The sequence below is a fragment of the Lactuca serriola genome, chromosome 3 (genome assembly GCF_051521515.1).
Source record: "Lactuca serriola cultivar US96UC23 chromosome 3, Lser_US96UC23_V15, whole genome shotgun sequence".
Taxonomy (NCBI): domain Eukaryota; kingdom Viridiplantae; phylum Streptophyta; class Magnoliopsida; order Asterales; family Asteraceae; genus Lactuca; species Lactuca serriola.
The window spans coordinates 101,453,501-101,474,842 of record NC_136410.1 but is presented as its reverse complement, the minus strand read 5'-3'; the positions used below and the strand labels follow the sequence as shown (position 1 = coordinate 101,474,842).

The 21,342-nt window shown below is 33.9% G+C and overlaps 1 protein-coding gene and 1 non-coding gene across 2 annotated transcripts; one reads left to right on the top strand and one right to left on the bottom strand.

Annotated features, from left to right (window-relative positions):
• Window positions 1–1,719: 1,719 nt before the first annotated feature.
• Window positions 1,720–1,826, top strand: LOC145096470 (small nucleolar RNA R71). The gene has a single exon (XR_013703877.1). It is a non-coding gene; the product is annotated as a small nucleolar RNA R71 (small nucleolar RNA).
• A 14,003-nt stretch (window positions 1,827–15,829) lies between these two features.
• Window positions 15,830–21,326, bottom strand: LOC145092962 (putative prolyl 4-hydroxylase 10). The gene is made up of 7 exons (XM_079030971.1): window positions 21,027–21,326; window positions 20,858–20,942; window positions 20,057–20,154; window positions 17,189–17,286; window positions 16,963–17,092; window positions 16,131–16,318; window positions 15,830–16,053 (listed from the first exon to the last, which is right to left on the bottom strand). The coding sequence occupies exons 1-7, from the start codon at window positions 21,230–21,232 to the stop codon at window positions 15,980–15,982; spliced, it is 879 nt and encodes a 292-aa protein (XP_078887097.1). The 5' UTR covers window positions 21,233–21,326; the 3' UTR covers window positions 15,830–15,979.
• Window positions 21,327–21,342: the final 16 nt, after the last annotated feature.

Sequence of the window (21,342 nt, the reverse complement as noted above, 5' to 3'; positions counted from 1 at the left end):
GGAATGGATGCTCTTGGCTTCGTACGTTTGACTTGTTGAATTGAGTGAGTTTCTTCTTCCATTAACTTTTCTAATTCCCCAAGTTCATTTTCTTCATCTATGTTGAAAACTTTACCTTGGCATTATCATTCTGAAATCCATCCGCCACTCCAAAGTTAACGTCTTCCTCTCCAACTCTTAATGTAATTTTAGACTCCTGAATGTCTACCAAAGCTCTAGCAGTATTGAGCAAAGGGTGCCCAAGAATTATTGGGACATTGGTATCTTCTTTCATATCCAATACAACAAAATCAATTGGAAAAACAAACTTCCCAATTTTCACCAAAATATCCTCCTCTATGCCTCGATGATGAGTCATTCAACGACTAGCCATGTGAATCGTCATTCTAGTAGCTTTTAAATCCGAAAGATTTAGCTTTTGATAGAACGATTAAGGCATTAAATTTATGCTTGCCCTAGAATCAGCTGAAGCATAAGTCTTCATGTTATTTGCAAATTCACACGGAAGAGTGAGGTGTCCATGATCTGTCATCTTCTTTGGTAATTCGCCCATTATTAATCTAGAAATATGCTCGCTAAGGATCACCTTGGAATTCTTCTCTAATTGTTGGCGAGTATCGAGCAAGTCTTGCAAAAACATAGCATATTCAGGAACTTGGGATAATGATTTAGTAAAAGGAGTTTTAATTGGAATATCCTTTACTTGCTTTATAAAATTCAAATGTTCCAGCTCCTGCAGGTGAATATTAGTTCGTGATGAAAATGGTAGCGGAGGATGGAAAACTTGAGTATCAACAAACTTTTGTTGTTCAGACTGTCTCCATGTTGTGGAGGTTAAATCGCCACGTCGTAGTCTCGTGATTTCAACATTATTTTTTTCTTCGAATTTTGACCTCTTCGGCTGTGGTCCAGGCTGATGTGGCTTAACTTCAAGGGCTTCAAGGAATTCATAGATGGTATTTTCATCAGTTTCGATCTCCATAACTTGCGGTTGAGGCTTTTTGTCAGGAATTTTTGGAGAAAGTCAGTCATTAACCAAAGTAGTTAATTGTCCAAGTTGAGCTTCGATGTTTTAAATTGATGCTTGATGATTCCTTAGCAAAGCTTGCTGGTCCCTCATGAGAATTTGCTGGTCTCTTATCACCGCATCGATCTCATCATGTCTTTTTCTGAAGCCTCCATGAATCTAGTGAGCATGGACTATAAATCCACCTTTTTTTCAGGTGGTTGCATTTTTTGATAAAAGTCTCAGCCAGTTTGCCTAAAATTTTCTTCTTTTTGCTTTCTATATTCATCATATGGCAACCACTCTTTCTTTGTTTTCCTCCAATATTCATCGTATTTGTCTCCACTAGAGTAGCAAACTTGAACCTTTTTCTCGTTCTCATCCAAGTAGCAATCTTTGTTCAAATGTAGAACATTGCATCTTTCATAACCAACTCAAATAACATGTATGGATTGGTCCATCTTTGTCATCCTTCACTCCATAGTGTTCAACATAGCTAAAATAGCAGCCATGTCTTCAGAGGTGCCACTCCCAATTCCTTTCACCCTCTCATGTCTTGGATTATGGTATTCATGTGAATTCTTGGAAAACTCTTCAATCAATTCCTTAATCTCACCCGGATTTTTCTTGGTTAATGGTCCTTAAGAGTCAAGGAGTTCCTTGTCATCCCATTTACCCCATCATAGAAGACTGATACTTCTTGTTGCTCATTCAAATCATTTTGGGGACAATTCCTTATCAATACTTTGCAGCGCTCCCATGCCTCGTAGAGTGACTCACCCGGTTGTTGCTTGAAATTTTCTATAGCTTTATTCAATTTAGCAACCTTGGAAGGTGGGAAAAAATGTTCTAGGAATTTTTCACGCATTTACGCCCAATTAGTAATTGCACTGGGTGGTAACGCCTTTAGCCAATCCTTAGCAGCTCCCTTAAAAGTAACGGGAAGCACTCTCAAAAGCACTATCTCTCTTGGAACATTAAGTAATCATCTATGTCATTGACTTCATCAAGATGATTGTAAGCATCCTCTTGATCTTTCCTAGAAAATGGGACTTCCTTAAGCACGAAAAGAATATGTCCATTCAGCTTGAATGCTATTGTGACAGGAATTGCAGGTTGCGAGAGATCGGGACCGGTGTCCTCTTGGATTCTTTTCTTATATGCCTCCATGGACATGTTGGCAATGTTCATCATCTCGTCTTTTGGCTCGTCTTCAGGTTCGCTTTCTTCTTTATCATTTTCTGATTCGGAATCAGATTCGTGAAGATTAGGATTTGCTCAAAGCTTTCTAACTTGCTTTCGTTCTATGCAGAATTGCTTGATTTACCCACATTCTTCCCCTTCTTCTTTCCTAAAACTGATTTAAGGTCTATGAAAGGTGACTTCCTTGGTATGTTGGTTTCTCCTACGTATTTATCCGTCTTTTTGTGAAGGGCTGACTCTGGATCTTCAAGTGGTGTTATCAAAGGTGTGTTGGATCCACGGGTCATCTACTACTGCAACAAAAACAAAAATAAAAATGTAAAATTGAACTAAAACTACTAAAAAAGACACGATGAACGTTCACCGCATCGTGGCTAATTATACCACGTCATGATGTCGCAGAAATCCTAAGCATAAACAAAAAACAAAAACAAACGTGAAATAACCGAATTTACATCGTGAGCTTCAGGCCCACGCCGTGTTTTCGGTTCTTAAAAAAAACTAATGCTCAAAATTAACTTTTTGTAGGTTTTACCCCACCAAAAGGATCTATTAACCTAAAGCAAATAAATTTTAAACTAAATAGTCATTCCCCGGCAACGGCGCCAAAAAAATTGATGTCGAAATATTACTACACCTAATTTTACCTACTATCTAACTAGCTATTCGACTAAAGGCAATGTACCTTTTCACAAATAGTACAAACAGTCGGGTATCGATCACAGGGAACGATTTTAATTAACTAATTTAACTAGTAAAGATTAATCTAATAAAAGCAAACGTTAATTGGGTTTTTATCCGATTTTTCAAGTTCAGACAAACTTATTCACACATCTATCAAATTCAATCAATGACTAAAAACACTTTTGTTTAGTTTGAATCCACTTCTCCTTAATGGTTAGCTACTAATTATGGATAATTCACATTTGTTACTGTTTATTATATTATTAGTAATTTAAGTCCAAATATACTAATGTTTAACTAATTCATGTAGAGCTATGTATAGTTGCACATAATTTAACATAGAATCAACTATGAATTATGAAAGGAGCTATGTAAGATTGATTAAACAAACACAATTATGGTCATAAACTATGTTCTCCAGCACAGCCAAATTTAATAACTTTAATTACTTATCTAAGATTGCTTTGATCCTAGCTCTATTAATTTAATGGTCACTAAATTACTAGGTGTCAAGTTCATGTAATTTAATATTCACTAAGCTACACAAAACATAAATTCAAGCAATTTGAGTATCAAATATTAGCATGCTAGGTATTAACAATCAAACACAAGCTTTTAACCAACTAGTAAGATCCATAACTAATAAACCAAACCATGAATTGAAGCTTCATCTAGCTAAATAGAAGTAGCTAGATTCAACTACTCATGGTTGAATTCAAATACACAAATTCAATGATTAAAAACATAGTCAGTTGTACCAACTTAAAAGTGAAAGTTATGATCTTCAACTTCTTCTTCTTCCTTGGGTGCTAAAACATGACTTCTCTGGCTTAATTGGCTTCAGAATTCATCTTCTCAAACCTCCAAATCTCTAGAAGAAATCCCAAAATCGTAAGTACCAAGGATATATATAGTTTTCGTGATTTTACACTCCACGTCGTGAAATTACACTTCACGTCGTAAATTGAGGTGAATCCTTATCGGGAAAGGACTCTGACTTCCCCTGTACTCATCATCTAGAAACATACACTCCATGTCGTGTAAGTGAAGTGTTGGATAAGGTGTCTAAGTCCATAACTATATTTGGTATGTACTTGACCTGAGAGTAGCATGGTCCATTTGGGTTGCACTTCACCGGAACAATTTGAAGGATGGACTTTTGAGAAGAGGATAATTATGATTTATTAATATATTATGAGTTCTAATATATTAATATGAAATCATATATTTAATTAGTATTGATCAAGAATTAATTTGGAATTAATTTTATGAACAAAAGAGACTAATTAAACATATAAGGATTGATTGTGTAAATCATTCATTCTTATAAAGTGGGCTAATGATCCATGATTCCTTATGTCAGGCTAAACTCATGTGATGACCCATGGATACTCCATGGAGGTTAAAAATCATGGAGCATGAGGAATGTGGAAAGTCATGCACATTAGGTTTTGCATGGTGTAACCCTATTGTAGCCACACTATATAAGAAGCCCTTTGGTTCATGAAATCAGCACCTAGAGTTCTTGTATGAGTGCTAGCTGATTTTGAGTGCATATTATCTCCTCTTAAGTTGTTCCATTTGTTGGTGGTGATTTGTGGTTCCACTTGAGGCATTCAAACTATTGGTGCTAGGCTCTTAAAGCTTCAAGGTTTCAATTACACTAAAAGGTATGTCATCTAACTAGATTTTGTATTATAGTTACTCCATTGTATGCTAGTTAGGATGATGTTTTGGAATTTTGAAAGTTTGCATGTATATTAGAGAAAACATAGATCCAAAGCATCTAGGGTTGCATGTACACCATAGGAGTGTTAGAATGCTCAAAACTCATCAGTGGTATCAGAGTCTAGGATTGTTTTCCAATATACTTGATGCTACTTCCTTGGAAATGCTTTAAAAATCGAATTTCAGCTTTTTGTATAGTGGACTTGCCGAGTCCACTGGGGAACTCGCTAAGTCCCTTCACAATTCTGACCATCTCATCGAGTTGGTTCCTACACTCGACAAGTTGGAGCTCCAAAGTGTAGATTTTCGAGTTTTAAGGCTGGAATTGGACTAGGATCATTACCCTAAACTGTTTTTGAACTTATAAACATGTTTTTGATGTGGTAATGATCATGTTAATCCAATTTAAAAGATAATTGTCAAAAGTTTCATGTTTTGTATTAGTTTACATGGTTAGGCTACTTACATGAAATTTGTTTTGATTTGAATTGTCTTGTTTATATGAGTTTCACTGAATCTTCTATGAATTGTTTGATTATTGTGTTAGTTAGATAATGTTTTAAATGTTTTTAATGGACTCCATAACTTGTCCTCAAGTTATGGATGTTATGGAACATGAAATGTTTTTCTATTAAAGATGTCATTAAACTCATATGTTATGAACTTGAAGAGTTTTAACAAGTTTCGAAACTTGCCCTCAAGTTTTGGAATTTGTAAAGTCTCACTAAATGAAACTTTAATTCTAAACCTTAGAATTTTAAAATTTAAAATTCAACCCTTATACTATTATAGTATTATAGGTTTAATATATATATATATATATATATATATATATATATATATATATATATATATATATATATATATATATAGGACAAGTCGGTTTTACCATTAGTAGGCTTCATTCACAAAGCCGATCTATAAGGGGGGTATAAGGTTACTGCCTATAAAATGGTGGTTTAATGGGTGTCCACTCTCACCCACCGCTTCCTTGACTGGTGGAGGGTCGTTAGCCGAACGGGTAGGACAAAGACTATAATTCCCATTAAAAGTATAATGACAGTAATAAAGTAACTAAACCTTTTATAAATTCCTAATCTCAGTTACTTTAGGAAAATGTGAAATTGATGCTAATCCATGAAATTACACTTTGCACCTTACCAAGTCGTTGATGGAGCATGTGTGGTTAACCGACACATTAACTTGGACTAGTAAGGGTGGCAAAGGGTAGCTTAATATTTATCATAAGGTCAATGGAGCGTGTGTGGTTAACCGACACATTGATTAAGGTGATAATTGACATTAAGAGTACCAAGTACATTTTCATGGTTGTTCACACAATGTTTGTGATCCTCGGTATCCTAGTCACAAACCTAAAGGGCATAATCGAGATTTAAACATGTCATTGAATTGTTCAATGAATCTCAAAGGATCTAGGAATTTCTGTCGAATTAAAACTTAATTAACACATTTCGTTTTCATGGTGGAAATTGGTAAAATGTCATTTACCTACCTTCAAATATTTTTCAAGTTGGATTACGGCATCCCTCTTACAAACTATAAAATATTGTGTTGGGTCCTAGCCTTAATATTTCATTTTAGGTGTTGTATTAAGGACTCTTTATCTAATCTAAACTTTGTCTTTCTTTCTTTTCACATGTCTTCTAACACTGCTTCTGGCTCAAACCTTACCGGCTCTTTCTCTTTCATGAACCTTTGTGGGAGAGTCATCTTTGATGGGACTAATTTCAATGATTGGATTAGGAACATCAGGATGGTCGCTCTCTATGTGGACAAGGAATATGTCCTTGACAAGGAGATTAAGGAAATCGATGAGTCTGCTGCTACTCCTCAGGAGATTGCTGATTTCAGGGCACATGAGAAAGATACCACCAAGGTAGCTTGTATCATGCTTGCCACCATGTCTCCTGAACTCCAAAAGTCCTATTAGGACTTCTACTCTTTTGAGATGCACCAGGACCTGATTGAGAGATACCATCAGAGTGCTCGTCAAGAGCAGTATGAAATCATCTGCTCCATGATTACAAAAAAGATGAAGGATGGTGAACCCATCACGGGCCACTTGTAGAAAATGCAAAGTTTTGTGGACTGTCTGCTCAAATACAATGTGAACTTTGATGAGGAGCTGGCTATAGATATTATTCCACACTCCTTACCTCCATGTTATGATCATTTCCGCATGAATTATCATATGAACAAGGAGGAAGTCACTCTGAGCAAGTTTCAGGGCCTTTTGAGGACTGTTGAAAGTAGTCTCAAAGGTAAATCTACTATAACCACTCCTACAGCTAATTCCTCTGTTCTGGCAAATGGGCAAGGTAACGGGAAGAAGAGGAAGGCTCCTACCAAGATCCGCAAGGGAAATTCTCTTGATGAATCCTCTTCAAGTGGAACCAAAGGAGGTTCTGCTACTCCTTCGACCATCCCAAAAGAAGCAGAGTGTTTCTATTGCCATGAAAAAGGGCACTGGAAGCGAAGCTGCCCCAAGTACTTGCAGGATGTCAAGGATGGGAAGCTTAAACCCACCCATGCAAGTATTTATACTATTCTATCTAAAAACTCAACATATACTAACTCTTGGGTGCTTGACACAGGTTGTGAATTTCACATTTTTTCTGATATGCAGGGCCTAAAGAAAAGTAAGGATGTGGAGCACGGGAAAATAAACTTGATCATGGGGAATAGGAAGGTTCCACCTATCACCAAGATTGGAGTTTACTCTTTATTGCTTAGTAGTGGGTTAGAAATAGATTTGAAAAATTGTTGCTACTCGTCTGATATGGTGAAAATTATTATTTCCTTTCATGGTTTATACAAACAAGGTTTCACATTTTCGTTTGATAATGAAAATGGTGCAATAAATGCTTATTATAATGGTGTTTTTTTTATTTTAGAGCATTACCTTGTAATGGTGTATATGAAACTATGATGGTTGTAGACAACTTAGGAAATAATGTGTTGCATATTGATTCTTCTAATGATTTGGATAAGGTATCCTTGTGGCATTGTCGTCTTGGACATGTCAACAAGAAGCGCATAGGCCAACTCCAGAAGGCTGGAGTTTTGGAGTCATTCGACGTAAGGTCGGATGACACTTGCGAGTCTTGTTTGATTGGAAAAATGACTAAGTCACCTTTCGCTGGTTCTTGTGAAAGGGGTGAGGGTTTGTTGGATCTCATACACACCGATGTGTGTGGGACCTTCATAACCGCCACAAGGGATGCTAACCGCTTCTATGTGACTTTTACTGACGATTACAGCAGATATCGCTATATCTACTTAATCAAGAATAAGTCAAAACCCTTTAAGAGATTCAAAGAGTTTAAACAGGAAGTGGAGAATCAGTTAGGCAGGAAGATACAGATGATCCGATCCGATCGGGGTGGTGAGTATCTTAGTACCGAGTTCCTAGACTATCTTAAGGAGTGTGGAATTGTTTCACAGTTGATGCCACTTAGGACACCACAGCTTAATGGTGTGGTTGAGAGGCGCAACCGAACCTTGTTGGACATGGTTCGTTCCATGATGAGTCGAGCTTCGTTACCAATCTTATTCTGGTGGTATGCCTTGGAGACCGCCGCCCATATCCTTAATCGAGTCCCAACTAAAAAGGTTGCCAAAACACCTCACGAGATGTGGACAGGGAAGGCTCCCTCTTTAGCACGCATCTAGGTTTAGGGTTGCGAGGCTTTTATGAAGCGTGAGACTCACAACAAGCTCGAACCTCGGAGTGAGCGGTGTATTTTCATCGACTGCCCACAGAAATCCTTTGGTTATCTCTTCTACAGACCGAGTGACAATGTTGTCTTCATTGTGAGGAGATGAGTCTTTTACGAGGAGAACTCATAGGCTAAGGAGACAGTAGGAGGCAAATTGACCTTGAAGAAATTCAAGAGTCAAGTGGTGAAGGAATCTCAAACACTGGCGATAAACCTGAGCAGGAAACTCCTGTTGAACCAATTGGCGAGTTTGTACCTCTGAGGCGTTCCGGTAGAGTTAGAGTTCCACCTGAGTTTTATGATTTCCATATTACTGTAGAAGGTGATACATTTATCAGTGATAGCACAATGGTAAATCTGGACGAACCTAACAACTACAAGGAAGCCATTGCAGGCCCCGAGTCTGCTAAATGGAAAGAGGCGATGGACGGCGAGATTCTATCCATATATGACAATCAAGTTTGGAACTTGGTTGACAATGTACCAGGTCGTAAGACAGTCGGGTGAAAATGGATCTTCATAAAGAAGACCGACATGGATGGGAAAGTACACACTTATAAGGCGCGACTGGTCGTGAAGGGCTTTACTCAAACTCCGGGAGTTGACTATGATAAGACCTTCTCGCCAGTAGCGAAGATTAAGTCTATTAGGGTTATGCTAGCCATAGCTACATTTCATGACTATGAAATATGGCAAATGGATATCAAAATCGATTTCCTTAATGGAAAGTTGGCTGAGGATGTTTACATGAGTCGGCCAGAGAGTTTTGTCGATGCAAAGTACCCTAATAGAGTGTGTAAACTTGAGAAATCCATTTATGGATTGAAACAAGCATCTCACAGATGGAATCTTTGTTTCGATGAGAAAGTCAAAGAGTTTGGCTTTTTTGAGAAGTGAGGATGAGTCATGTGTATATGTTAGAGCTAGTGGGGGTATAGTTAGCTTTTTGGTACTGTATGTGGATGCCATACTACTCATAGGAAATGACATCCCAACCTTGCAGGAGGTGAAATCCTGGCTTGGGAAGTGTTTCGTTATGAAGGACCTTAGAGAAGCTGCCTATATTCTAGGGATAAGGATATTGAGAGACAGTAGTAAGAGACTAATTGGACTTAGTCAAAGTACCTACTTGGACAAAGTGTTAAAGAGGTTCAACATGCATAATTCCAAGAAAGGTGACTTACCGATCCATCACAATGCCAGACTGAGCAAGGCTTAGTGTCCGAGGCTAAAATAGCTGAGATAAGTCGATTGCCATATGCTTCCACTGTTGGCTTGATCACGTATGCTATGACTTGTACTCGCCCTGATGTGGCCTTTGCTTTGAGCATGGTCAACAAATATCAAGGGAATCCTGGCAAGGCTCACTGGACTGCGGTGAAAAACATTCTCAAGTACCTGGTGGGAGCGATGACTTGAGAGTGGTGGGGTATACTGACGCCAGTTTTCAAACCGAAAGTGATAATTTCTGCTCTCAGTCGGGTTGGGTGTTTACCCTGAATGGAGGAGCAATTACTTGGAAAAGTTCCAAACAGGAGACTATAGCTGATTCAACGTGCGAATTAGAGTACATAGCAGCAAGCGAAGCGAAAAAGGAGGCGATATGGCTGAAGAACTTCATCGAAGACCTTGGAGTCGTACTAGCTATAAAGGAGCCTGTGGAGATTTTATGTGGCAGCGATAGTGCGGTTGCCTTGGACAAGGTACCAAGGGATCATGGCAGATCCAGACAAATTGATAGGAAATATCACTTCATAAGACACAAGATAGAAGAAGGACTCCTCGTGGCAAAGAGGGTATCATCAGATGAGAACCCGATAGATCCCCTCATGAAGGGACTGAGTAGGGTTAAGCATTTACAGCATGCTAGGCACATTGGGCTGAGGGATGATATTAGTTTTAATGATTAGATAGCTTTTGAAACTTGTAATAGATAGACTGTAACTGACATTTGATGCTTAAATAAAAGGTGCTTTTTATTTACTAGTATGGTACTGTCTCATGTCAATTGTTTACTATTGTTTCATTTTGCATGTTTTGACTTCCAGAATAATTGGATTATTCAAACCATCCATAGTTGATCATACTTTGGAAGTAGGTATTGAATTAATACTATCATGAATTTGGCTTGTAGATTGTCAGAAATGGTTAGACATTTCTATGACATTCATGAGTGCTCATAAGGTCTAAGTATTGGATTCAACCCACGCTCACTTATATCACTTCATGGAATTTATCTCGAGTGATCGTGAGACGATAATATCATATAATCTTCAAACCTAGATATATGATTTGTTGATTATGAGTTGATCGTACATTGATAGTACGAAAACACATCGGTAACTCGATGTTATAAAATGTGTTGTTGTGTTGATTTAATAAATAGTTAGTACAAGCATATACTGTCGAAGTTTATCTATTCCTTTTAGTCCTTGGAGGATTAAAAGCGATATCTTGGGCCCCTCGATGATTATGTTTTGACTTATGTGTCGGGACCAGTCAGAACTAAATTGATGTGTTTGATTAAGTTCTATGTCAAACAAATCAGAAATCGGGAAACAAACTGTTGTACAATAAGATTGACTGTGTTCCATGTGTTTGTCTGGCTGATATCTTGAGAACAGAGGATTCTGTGATCACTTATCTAAAATTGTACGTCTAAGATTGACAAAGGCATTTAAGAGCCATGATTGCTAGTCGGATCCTAAAGTTATACTTACAAATATAGTTATTAGACTTATCCAAGTGGGAGACTGTTTGATAAGGTGTCTAAGTCCATAACTATATTTGGTATGTACTTGACCCGAGAGTAGCATGGTCCATTTGGGTTGCACTTCACCGGAACAATTTGAAGGATGGACTTTTGAGAAAAAGATAATTATGATTTATTAATATATTATAAGTTCTAATATATTATTATGAAATCATATTATTTAATTAGTATTGATCAAGAATTAATTTGGAATTAATTTTGTGATCAAAAGAGACTAATTAAATATATAGGGATTTATTATGTAAATCATTCATTCTTATAAAGTGGTCTAATGATCAATGATTCCTTATGTTGGGCTAAACCCATGTGGTGACCCATGGATACTCCATGAAGGTTAAAACCCATGGAGCATGAGGAATGTGGAAAGTCATACACATTAGGGTTTGCATGGTGTAACCCTAATGTAGCCACATTATATAAGAAGCCCTTTGGTTCATGAAATCGACACCTAGAGTTCTTTTATGAGTGCTAGCCGATTTTGAGTGCATATTATCTCTTCTCAAGTTCTTCCATTTGTTGGTGGTGATTTGTGGTTCCACTTGAGGCATTCACACTATTGGTGCTAGGCTCTTAAAGCTTCAAGGTTTCAACTACACTAAAAGGTATGTCATCTAACTAGATTTTTGTAGTATAGTTACTCCATTATATGCTAGTTAGGATGATGTTTTGGAATTTTGGATGTTTGCATCTATATTAGAGAAAACATAGATCCAAAGCATCTAGGGTTGCATGTACACCATAGAAGTGTTAGAATGCTCAAAACCCATCATGAAGTCCATGTCGTGAATTGAGCTTATCGCTGGAATTTCCTTCTTTTAATTCTTCAAACCTCCAAAGTTCCGCTACTTGTCACTTTTGGTCCTTATTCTTCTAGATTGCTCCTTTTTTGCTGAAAAATCAATTCAATCTCATAAGTACCATTTATCTTTGAAAATAACCGAAATATATATAAAAACGTAATCAAATATTGCCTAAAATGTGTATAAATATGGCAATATCAGAATGTAATGTCAAAATAAATATCTTTTGAATTATGTTATCACTAATGAAATGTTTTAATATAGAATGGAATATGGAAAAATACCTTTTGAAATTAAATGATAAGATATGAAATAATATTTATGATATTTTTTAAAAGAGTTTTCTTTGAAAACGCTTGAAAATATATGTTTTGTAAAGATGAAATGGTTTTGATGAAATGTGATAAATGTTTTGGGTCACAAACTCACGTAGCTTACGAGACATTAGTGTCTTACGTATCTCTTTTAATGTCATGTATCCCATGTTGTACTTAAGGTGAAAAGGTGATAGATGGAAGTTAGATGTTAAGAGATAGAGAATGGAGTGGAGCTTGTCAAGTTCTTTTTTAATGGTATTGATGTAATTCATATTTGCTTGTTATGGTTGTATTGATGCTTAATGGTAACACCCAATGTTTTAATTTGTAAATGTTTTTGTGGGATAGGTTTTTGTTAAATATGGGTTAACACCCGAAGTGATTTTATAACCAAAGCTTTGACTTTTTTTTTAAAGTTTGAAATATATATATATATATATATATATATATATATATATATATATATATGTGTGTGTGTGTGTGTGTGTGTGTGTATGTGTATATATATACATACATATATACATAAATACATACATACATACATACACACACACACACACACACATATATATATATATATATATATATATATATATATATATATATATATTAGTTTTTTTCACCTTGATCTTCTTGATTCACACTATGAATCTAAACATTATATAATTCACTTTTTAGCGATCACAATGTGAACTTGACATACTATTTCAACACTTTGATCATTCATAAATTAATTTAGTTCAATTTACAAATACATTACTTGCTTTCACATCTAAATTCGAATAAATATTCTCAATTACATGTGAACTGAATTATATTTACTTCTGATTTTATATTATTTTAACGTTTTGATTATTCATAAATTCACAAGTGAATTTACTTACATTGAGAATCTGAACAATATATAATTCAAATTTTAAGCATTCACAATGTGAATCTGACTTACTATCATTCACACTGTTAATCTAAATTGTCTATAATTTAGTTCTCAGTATTCATAATGTATGGAGGAGTACAATCGATATATATATATATATATATATATATATATATATATATATATATATATAAAGAGAGAGAGAGAGAGAGAGAAGATAAGTACAAAGACAGAGATAGAGTGAGATGAAGATAATGAGTATAACAAGAGAGAGAGAGAGAGATAGAGATAGAGAGAGAGAGAGAGAGAAAGAAAGAAAGAAAGAGATAGAGGGGGAAGTTAAGGAGAATGAGAGAGATATATAAAAGAGAGTAGAAATAGAGAAATAGAGAGTGTGAGAAAAAAGATAGATAGATAGATAGATAGATAGATAGATAGATAGAGAGAGATAGATAGATATAGAGAGAGAGAGAGAGAAAAAAAAAAGAGAGAGATATAGATAGATAGTACATAGAGAGAAAGTGAATAAGTATAGAGAAAGAGAGAAAGCGACAGAGAAAAAGAAAGAATATAGAAAAGAGAGAAAGAGAGGGAGAGAGAGAGAGAGAGAGAGAGAGAGAGAGAGAAATTTTTTTTTGGAGAAAGGTGGAGAAAGAAAGACAATGAGTATAGAGAAAGAATATTGTGAGTCACATAACGAGCTTCTTGTGATAATACCCAGTAAGTAGAGATTGTGAGTATGGTAAACCACATAACGAGTATTTTATGGCAATGCCTTTTGAACAAGTATGGTATAGCTATATTGTAGTGAGTTGAGTATAACTTTTCTATGTGTTGAGAGCATAAAGTCGAGATTGTGTATAGCTGTTTAGAGTTATTGAGTAAAATACATCACATAACGAGTTTCTAGTGATATCTAGTAACAAGAGAATTGAGGTCACTTAACAACTACCTTGTAACGATTGTAATGATAGCCTGAGTAGAGTAGCTGTAATTTCATTACTGAGAACTATAACTCGAAATGGTGTCTTTGGTAGCCATGAACCATGTTTGGTTGTGAACTTTGATTGATAAATATATATTAAGTAATTATACACCTAGTGACTAGAGTATCCATGTGATGTTATTTTTCAGAAATATATCTTGAGTTATGTGAAAGGCTTTAGAAATCTTTAATTAAGTTCATGCTGACTCGTTCATATAATTGATGTGATGACTATTATGTACTTTGTTGTTAAGGATTACTCACTAATCTCTTTGTAGCTTACCCTTTCTGTTATTGCACACATTCCAGGTGAATACATTAGGAAGCGAGGAGTTATAGAAGAGAAGTTGTTATACCCGACTCAAATAATTGTATTTTATTCTTTGATGTGATCATGTTGATAACTAATTGTGCTTGATTGTTAATATATGTGTACATCGATGTGTTTTACAAATAAATAGTGAAATGTTTTGGGTGTACATTGTGTTAAAAATCCTATATACACACACATGTACATATACAATTATATGCAATGCATGATGTTGAACATGGCTTCCTTGGAATTCTTTGAAGCATTGAATATATGCATGGAGAGTGGGTAAACATACACCAAATTCCTGGGGATGTCAATAAACGTAAGGTGATCATGGAGTCCCGACAATATACTATAAGCAGCGACGTCATTCGTTATATGAATTTGGCATGCATTTTTTTTGGTGTTGTTTGGTCCAACGAAGATCTCGATGCTCTTCATGAACCGCATAAAATTCACCTAAGTGTTGATGGGATATATCCATAGTGTTCTGCAATAATCAAATCTTTTACGTTTTCTGAAGATGAAAATGAAATATTTTCAAGATGGCGCAAGAATCGGCAAAAAAAGATGTGGACTACGTATTTGGAGTTCTTAAGAGTCGTTTGGCATAGAGTTTAAAAGTTGCCACGAGCATGGGATCCGTGACAAAAACAAAGGACAAAATGTACACTTGATCATATTACATAATATGATACTATAAGATAAATATCAAATCATTTATATGTATACCGTTGAAGATCGACTTCCACCCCTTCATGTACCAACAATGTTTACCAAGATTAATATAAATTCAACAGCTAAGATATGCATAACATTCACCATGATTTGATGGAACATTTAAACAACCAACATAATGACGAGTAGATGCATTTTTTACTATTTTTATTATATAATTATAATTTTTATTAACTAATAAAATGTTTTTAATTTTAATTAATCTTATATTTATATTTATTTTAGTAAATAATATTTGTATTAAATAAATTAATATATTTAGTGTGCTAGAAAGTGATGATCACACCCGGCACACCCTAGGAAGTGGTGTGAACTAGTTTGCAGTGAAAAATAATGTTGTGTTAACGTGTCAAACTGATGTAGAATAATGAGGTGGTGACTATACCTTATAACCACGATAGATTTATGGTGAATATTGCATTCTTTAAATTCAAAGCAGGTTCCTATTTTTTCTAGAAAATGGAAAGAAATTTCTTATATTGTTTAAAAGTCTAAAATTTTACAAAATGAATGTGGGCCTAGCTTTTGTTTGTTTTTTCGTTTTTGCTAAATAAAAGAGTCGAGCTTGAGCTGAGCTCAAACATTTCACTAACCAAGCTTGAGCACCAAAGGGCCAATGGCCTAGCATATACATACAAAAGAAAAAAAAAAAAAAAACATAAGCATTAGTTATAAATAAAATTCAATTCAATTTCATATCCAACTAACCAAATTACAATTCCCTTATATTCGATTCCTTTTATAGATTCTATTAACATTCTGCAAACCAGCATTGTTATAAATTCGAGTATTGCTACTAACAAACCGAACCAAAATTAAACCATATACTCCTCAACATGAATCCATTTTGTAGACGACCATTTGTTCCCCTTAATAACAGGACATCCACCTATGTAACAAACAAACATTAAAGACCTTTAACAAATTATGCACCAAAATTTAAATTGAAATTCAAGATTTACTAACCATGCAAACTTGAAGAATCTAGAGATGCATCGGGTCTCATGCTCCAAAAAAGCAAAGCATCCCCCATTTTTGGCTTAACAGATAACCCTTCTTTCCCACATTCAGACAGTTCATTCCACCATGACACCGCACTAATGTTGCCTTTTGCAGCAGGGAAAACCGTCTCTCCTCCTTCTTCAACATCTGACCTGTAAATAATAATTAAAAGTAGTCAAAGTTTCACGATTAGTCCCTATGGTTTACAAAAAGTCATACATTCGGTCCCTATCTTTTTTGTTTTACTCGAATGGTCTCTCTGGTTTCAATTTCTAGCATGGTTGACAAAATTTCACAATTGGTCTTGTGGTTTACAAAAAATCGCGCTTTCAGTCCCTATCATTTTTACGTGAATGGTCCCTGTAGTTTAATTTCGTGTGTGGTTGATCCACACAATTAAAATTGGTCTGTGGTTTACAAAAAGTCACGCTTTCGGTCCCCATCTTTTTTTTTACGCCAATGGTCCTTGTGGAGGTCCTCACAATAACTAAAAATAGACAAAATTTCATGATTGGTCCCTGTGGTTTACAAAAAGTCACGCATTCGGTACATATCTTTTTTTTATGCAGAAGATCCCTGTTGTTCCACATAAATAAAGTCTAAAATAAATTAAAAAGGGTATAAATGTCAATTTACATGTGTCAAAGATCACCCACGCAAGAATTGAAACCACATATACCATCCACATCAAACAAAAGACAGGGACTGAACGTGTGACTTTTTGTAAACCATAGGGACCAATTTTGAAATTTTTTTTTGTGTTATTTATATTTCATAAATTTAGGTAATCACTTACAGGTACATGAGAACTGTAGCCATTCGTTGACCACCATTTTTTGCATTAAACTGATCAAGAAAGTAGTCATAGTGAGGTTCATATTTCTGGCCAACTTCATAATGTAAAACTTGAAGTCCTTCACCATTTTCTGTTACATAGAAAGTGGATTAGTTTGTGAAAAATTGAGTGAACATGTATGTACATATGTGAATTGTTGTATGATAATACAAAGGTGTGTGCATACCTAAGGGCAAAAAGGTAAAATCTGCAATTCTTTTTTCAATGGCGGTGACTGTTTCATCGAGTCCTCGGGCTAGAAATGTTCCGGAACTTGTACGCACCCTAAATGAGAACATAGTTGTAGGGGGATAAGAAATTAATAATAGTACAAAGTAATAAAAATAAGGGATATTATAACATATAAACCCTTAAGTTTTTTAAACCGGAATTTTGCAAGTTTTTTTTTGACAAAATTGCAAAAATGGTCCCTTTGGTTGTCAAAATTATGTGGTTTTGGTCCAAAAATGTTTGGTGGTGCATCAGTGGTCCAATTTTTGTCCAAAAAACGTTAACTTTTAAAGTTTGGCTGTTGACTTTTTTAAAATGAGAATTTTACCTTCAAGGATCATTTCTGCAACCAAACTATAAGGACCACTTCTGCATCTCTTCTTTTTAATTTTATTGAATTATTATACATTAATTCTTTTAATTATTTCTTTTCATTGGAGTATTATATATTAATAAATATTATTTAATTGGATTATTAATTTCTTTTAAATAATTCTTTTTTAATTTCTTTTTTATTGGATTATTATATATAAATAAATATTATTTTTAATCTATAACATTAATATATTAATAAATATTACCTTATTGGATTATTAATTTTTTTAATTTCATTTATATATTAATAAATATCGTTTAATTAACATCAAATCATTTAATTAACTAAAAGAAACTAAAAGAGTTAATCCAATAAAAAAGAAACTAAAATAAATTAATAATCCAATAAAGTAATATTTATTAATATATAAATATTATACATTAAAAATAATATTTATTAATATATAATCATCCAATAAAAAAGAATTAATCCCTTAAAAAGGAAATTAAAAAATAATTAATCAAATGAAAATAATAATCTAATAAAGTAATATTTGTTAATATATAAAATATTATATATTAAAAATAAGTTTATTAATATATAATAATACAATAAAAAAAGTAATCCAATAAAAAGAAATTAAAAAAAAAAAGAATTAATTAAAAAAATTAATATATAATAATTGAATAAAATTAAAAAGAAGAGATGCATAAATGGCCCTTATAGTTTGGTTGCAGAAATGGTCTCTGAGGTTAAAATTGTCATTTTAAAAAAGTTTACAGCCATCTTGTTAAAATTAACATTTTTGGACCAAAAACACACAAGGTATCCAAAATTGGACGAATGATGCACCACCAAACATTTTTGGACCAAAATCACATAATTTTGAAAACCACAAGGACCATTTTTGCAATTTTGTCTTTTTTATTCTACTTTTGCCCTTGGTATCTGCTATTACATGTTTACAAGTTACCTTGAAATAAAATTTGCATGAAAACCCTTACGTTTACAAATTTTTTAAGTTTTTACCCTAAATATTTTTTTTCTTGATATTATATATGTTCATGTATAAAAACGTATTTTTACACAAAAAAAATATTTAATTAAACATCGTAATTATATTTTTTTAAATGCTATTTATATGGTTTAAAACGTAAAATATGCTTTTGGAAGTAAAAATACGTATTTAGAAGTATAGATACATTTTTAGAAGTATAAATGCGTACGCTTACGTTTTTTTAGAAGTATAAATACATTTTTTAGAAATGTTAATATATTTTTTAGAAGTATAAATATGTATTTTTACGTATTTTAAAGTATATCAATCAAAACAAATGTGTTTATATGGAAAAAATGTATTTATATTAATAAAAAAATGTAATTATACTCCTAAAAACATAAAAATATAATTTATACTTCTAAAAAATGTATCTATAGTTCTGCAAACATAAAATATGTATGTATATTGTTGGTGATTTGTTATCATCAATGTTATTTAAGTGTAATAAGATTAATTTGTTGACCAAAAATGATCTTTACAAATATTAAACAAGTAAGGGAGGTGTGGAGTGCACACTTGTTTAAATTTGATCAAGTTTAAAAGTACATTGTCATTTAGGGCGAAGCCCCTAAACGAACGGGGGTCCGGGGGAAGCGCCCCTGGGAGCGGGTCCAAGGGATGGCAGCCCCTGGCGGGGTCTAAGGGGCATAGCCCCTAGCTTGTAGCTTTTATGACCTCGGTTATGTTGCTATATTAAAAATGCATCAGAAATTCGGTTTTTTAAATAATTGACCCTTGGTTTGACCCTTATCCAAATACCCGTTTTGTATGTCAGTTTTGGTAGTTTTATGACGGTTTGAAACTGTCATATAACAGTTTTCAGACAGAGATTATAAATCGGTTTTTGGTCTCATTTTCTAGTACACTTGAAAATTATAACAATCACATTCTCTGTTCTTGCTCTCATATTCTGAGTCTTATCCGATTAAAGATTGGGAGTACCACCCAAATACTTTAATCTGAAAATGATTTCACAATTCTCAGAATCTTCAAGCCTTTCTATATCCCAAATTTCTAACATATATTTCTAAAAAATGTGTCTATAGTTCTGCAAACGTAAAATATGTATGTACATTTCTAAAAAAACATATTAATATTTTAAAAATGTATTTATACTTCTAAAAAATGTAACAAACCTCAAAATATGTATTTATTCATCTAAAAAAAGTATTTATACATAATAAAAATCATATTATTACGAATACCTATAACATGAAAAAAAAAATACTTAGGGTATCATATGAAAAAAAAAATACTTAGAGTAAAAACGTAAAAAGTTTGTAAACTTGAGGGTTTTCTTGCGAATTTTATTTGATAACTTGCAAAATTCAAGTTTTTTCTCACCAAAAAGTGATGTTAAGGTAAAACCCTATTTTTTTAAAGAACTCGAGGGTTTTTATGTCAATATCCCTAAAAATAATAACTGTGAAAATGAAGAAAATACAGACCTGCTGTCTTTACTCTTGCCCGTTTCGTTATCAACAACAGTTGACTTTTCCATATGAGGTGTAGCAAGATTAATTAGATGATTGCATTCATCCTGGGACTATAGTCAAAATTTTCAAAAAAAAAAAAACAATTAGTTTGGAGAATATGTAAATGATTTAAGATATCTTACTAGTGTGTTAATGAGGACTAGAATTCAGCATAGAAATTCAAATCTCAAACCATGTTTGCTTATAAAAGGATGTCAAAATTCTATGAAGTAAGCAAGATCATGTATAACCAAAAGAGAGTTCTAATAATATCATAGTTTGACTCCCTATTTGGCACTCTATTAATTCCAATTACATAAAACGACTGATGACATTAAAAAATCACCAACATTTCAAATAATGTGAAATCAACTTTCTTTTGGTTAGATTTCATAAAGAACTATACATGACACAACCTAAGGCTTTCAATATGTCAATATGAACACCTTTTTGCTAGTTAAATAATCAATAAATGGGCTAATGCATGCGTCTTTTTGAATCAATGAAGAAAATCCGTTATAATTCGGTCTTATAATGTAACCCCTAATTTAAGGGGACTAGTTTCAGCTTCTTCACAAATAATGCTTAACAGCACTCAAGCTTCTTGTACAGGATTAGTATTTCAGAATGCATTCCAACTTTTTGATTCGGGAATTGCAAACATAAATTACTTAATTTCTGGTTATGTAAGAAGAATTAGTTGATAACATGACTTTTCAAACTGGAATGATAATGAAATTGAGATATGCATTGACATAATCAAAAGGTACTAACCAAGAAATTATGATAAATAACAGCTCTAGGCTCCCATGAAATCACTTCAACCCATTGATCAGCTCTTTCCTCGATGTCCTCCCTCCTACATTCACCAAAATCAAAAATTTCCTTCAAATCTATAATCAAATCAGATGACAGCAGCAAATTCTAACAAAATTCAACTGACCTTTCAATAGTAGAAGAATCATGAACGATGGAATTGACTTCATGAGCTTTCGGAGAATCAGATGGAGTTTTCGGAATCGAAAGAGTTACATATGCAAGAAGGATTAAAACAAAGAATGAACAGATTGTGAGTACTGAAAAGAGGAGCGTTGACGATGACGATTTTCGAGAAGAACCTCGAGGGTAGAATCTCCCTTTCGACGCCATTGTAGGAGATTAAAGAGCACAAATTGATAGCGAATTCTGATTTTTGAAAGATCAACATCTAAAGGAAATCGGTGTTGTTTATATGCGCCCATTGTTCAACTCCAAGCTGT

Excerpts from the sequence above, each read along its gene's own strand:
- LOC145092962 (XM_079030971.1), bottom strand. The coding sequence starts at position 21,232 with ATGGCGTCGAAAGGGAGATTCTACCCTCGAGGTTCTTCTCGAAAATCG. Across the intron at positions 17,093-17,188 it reads TTTTACCTTTTTGCCCTTAG|AAAATGGTGAAGGACTTCAA; the intron begins GTATGCACACAC and ends TCTATGTAACAG. Across the intron at positions 16,319-16,962 it reads GCTACAGTTCTCATGTACCT|GTCAGATGTTGAAGAAGGAG; the intron begins GTAAGTGATTAC and ends TATTATTTACAG.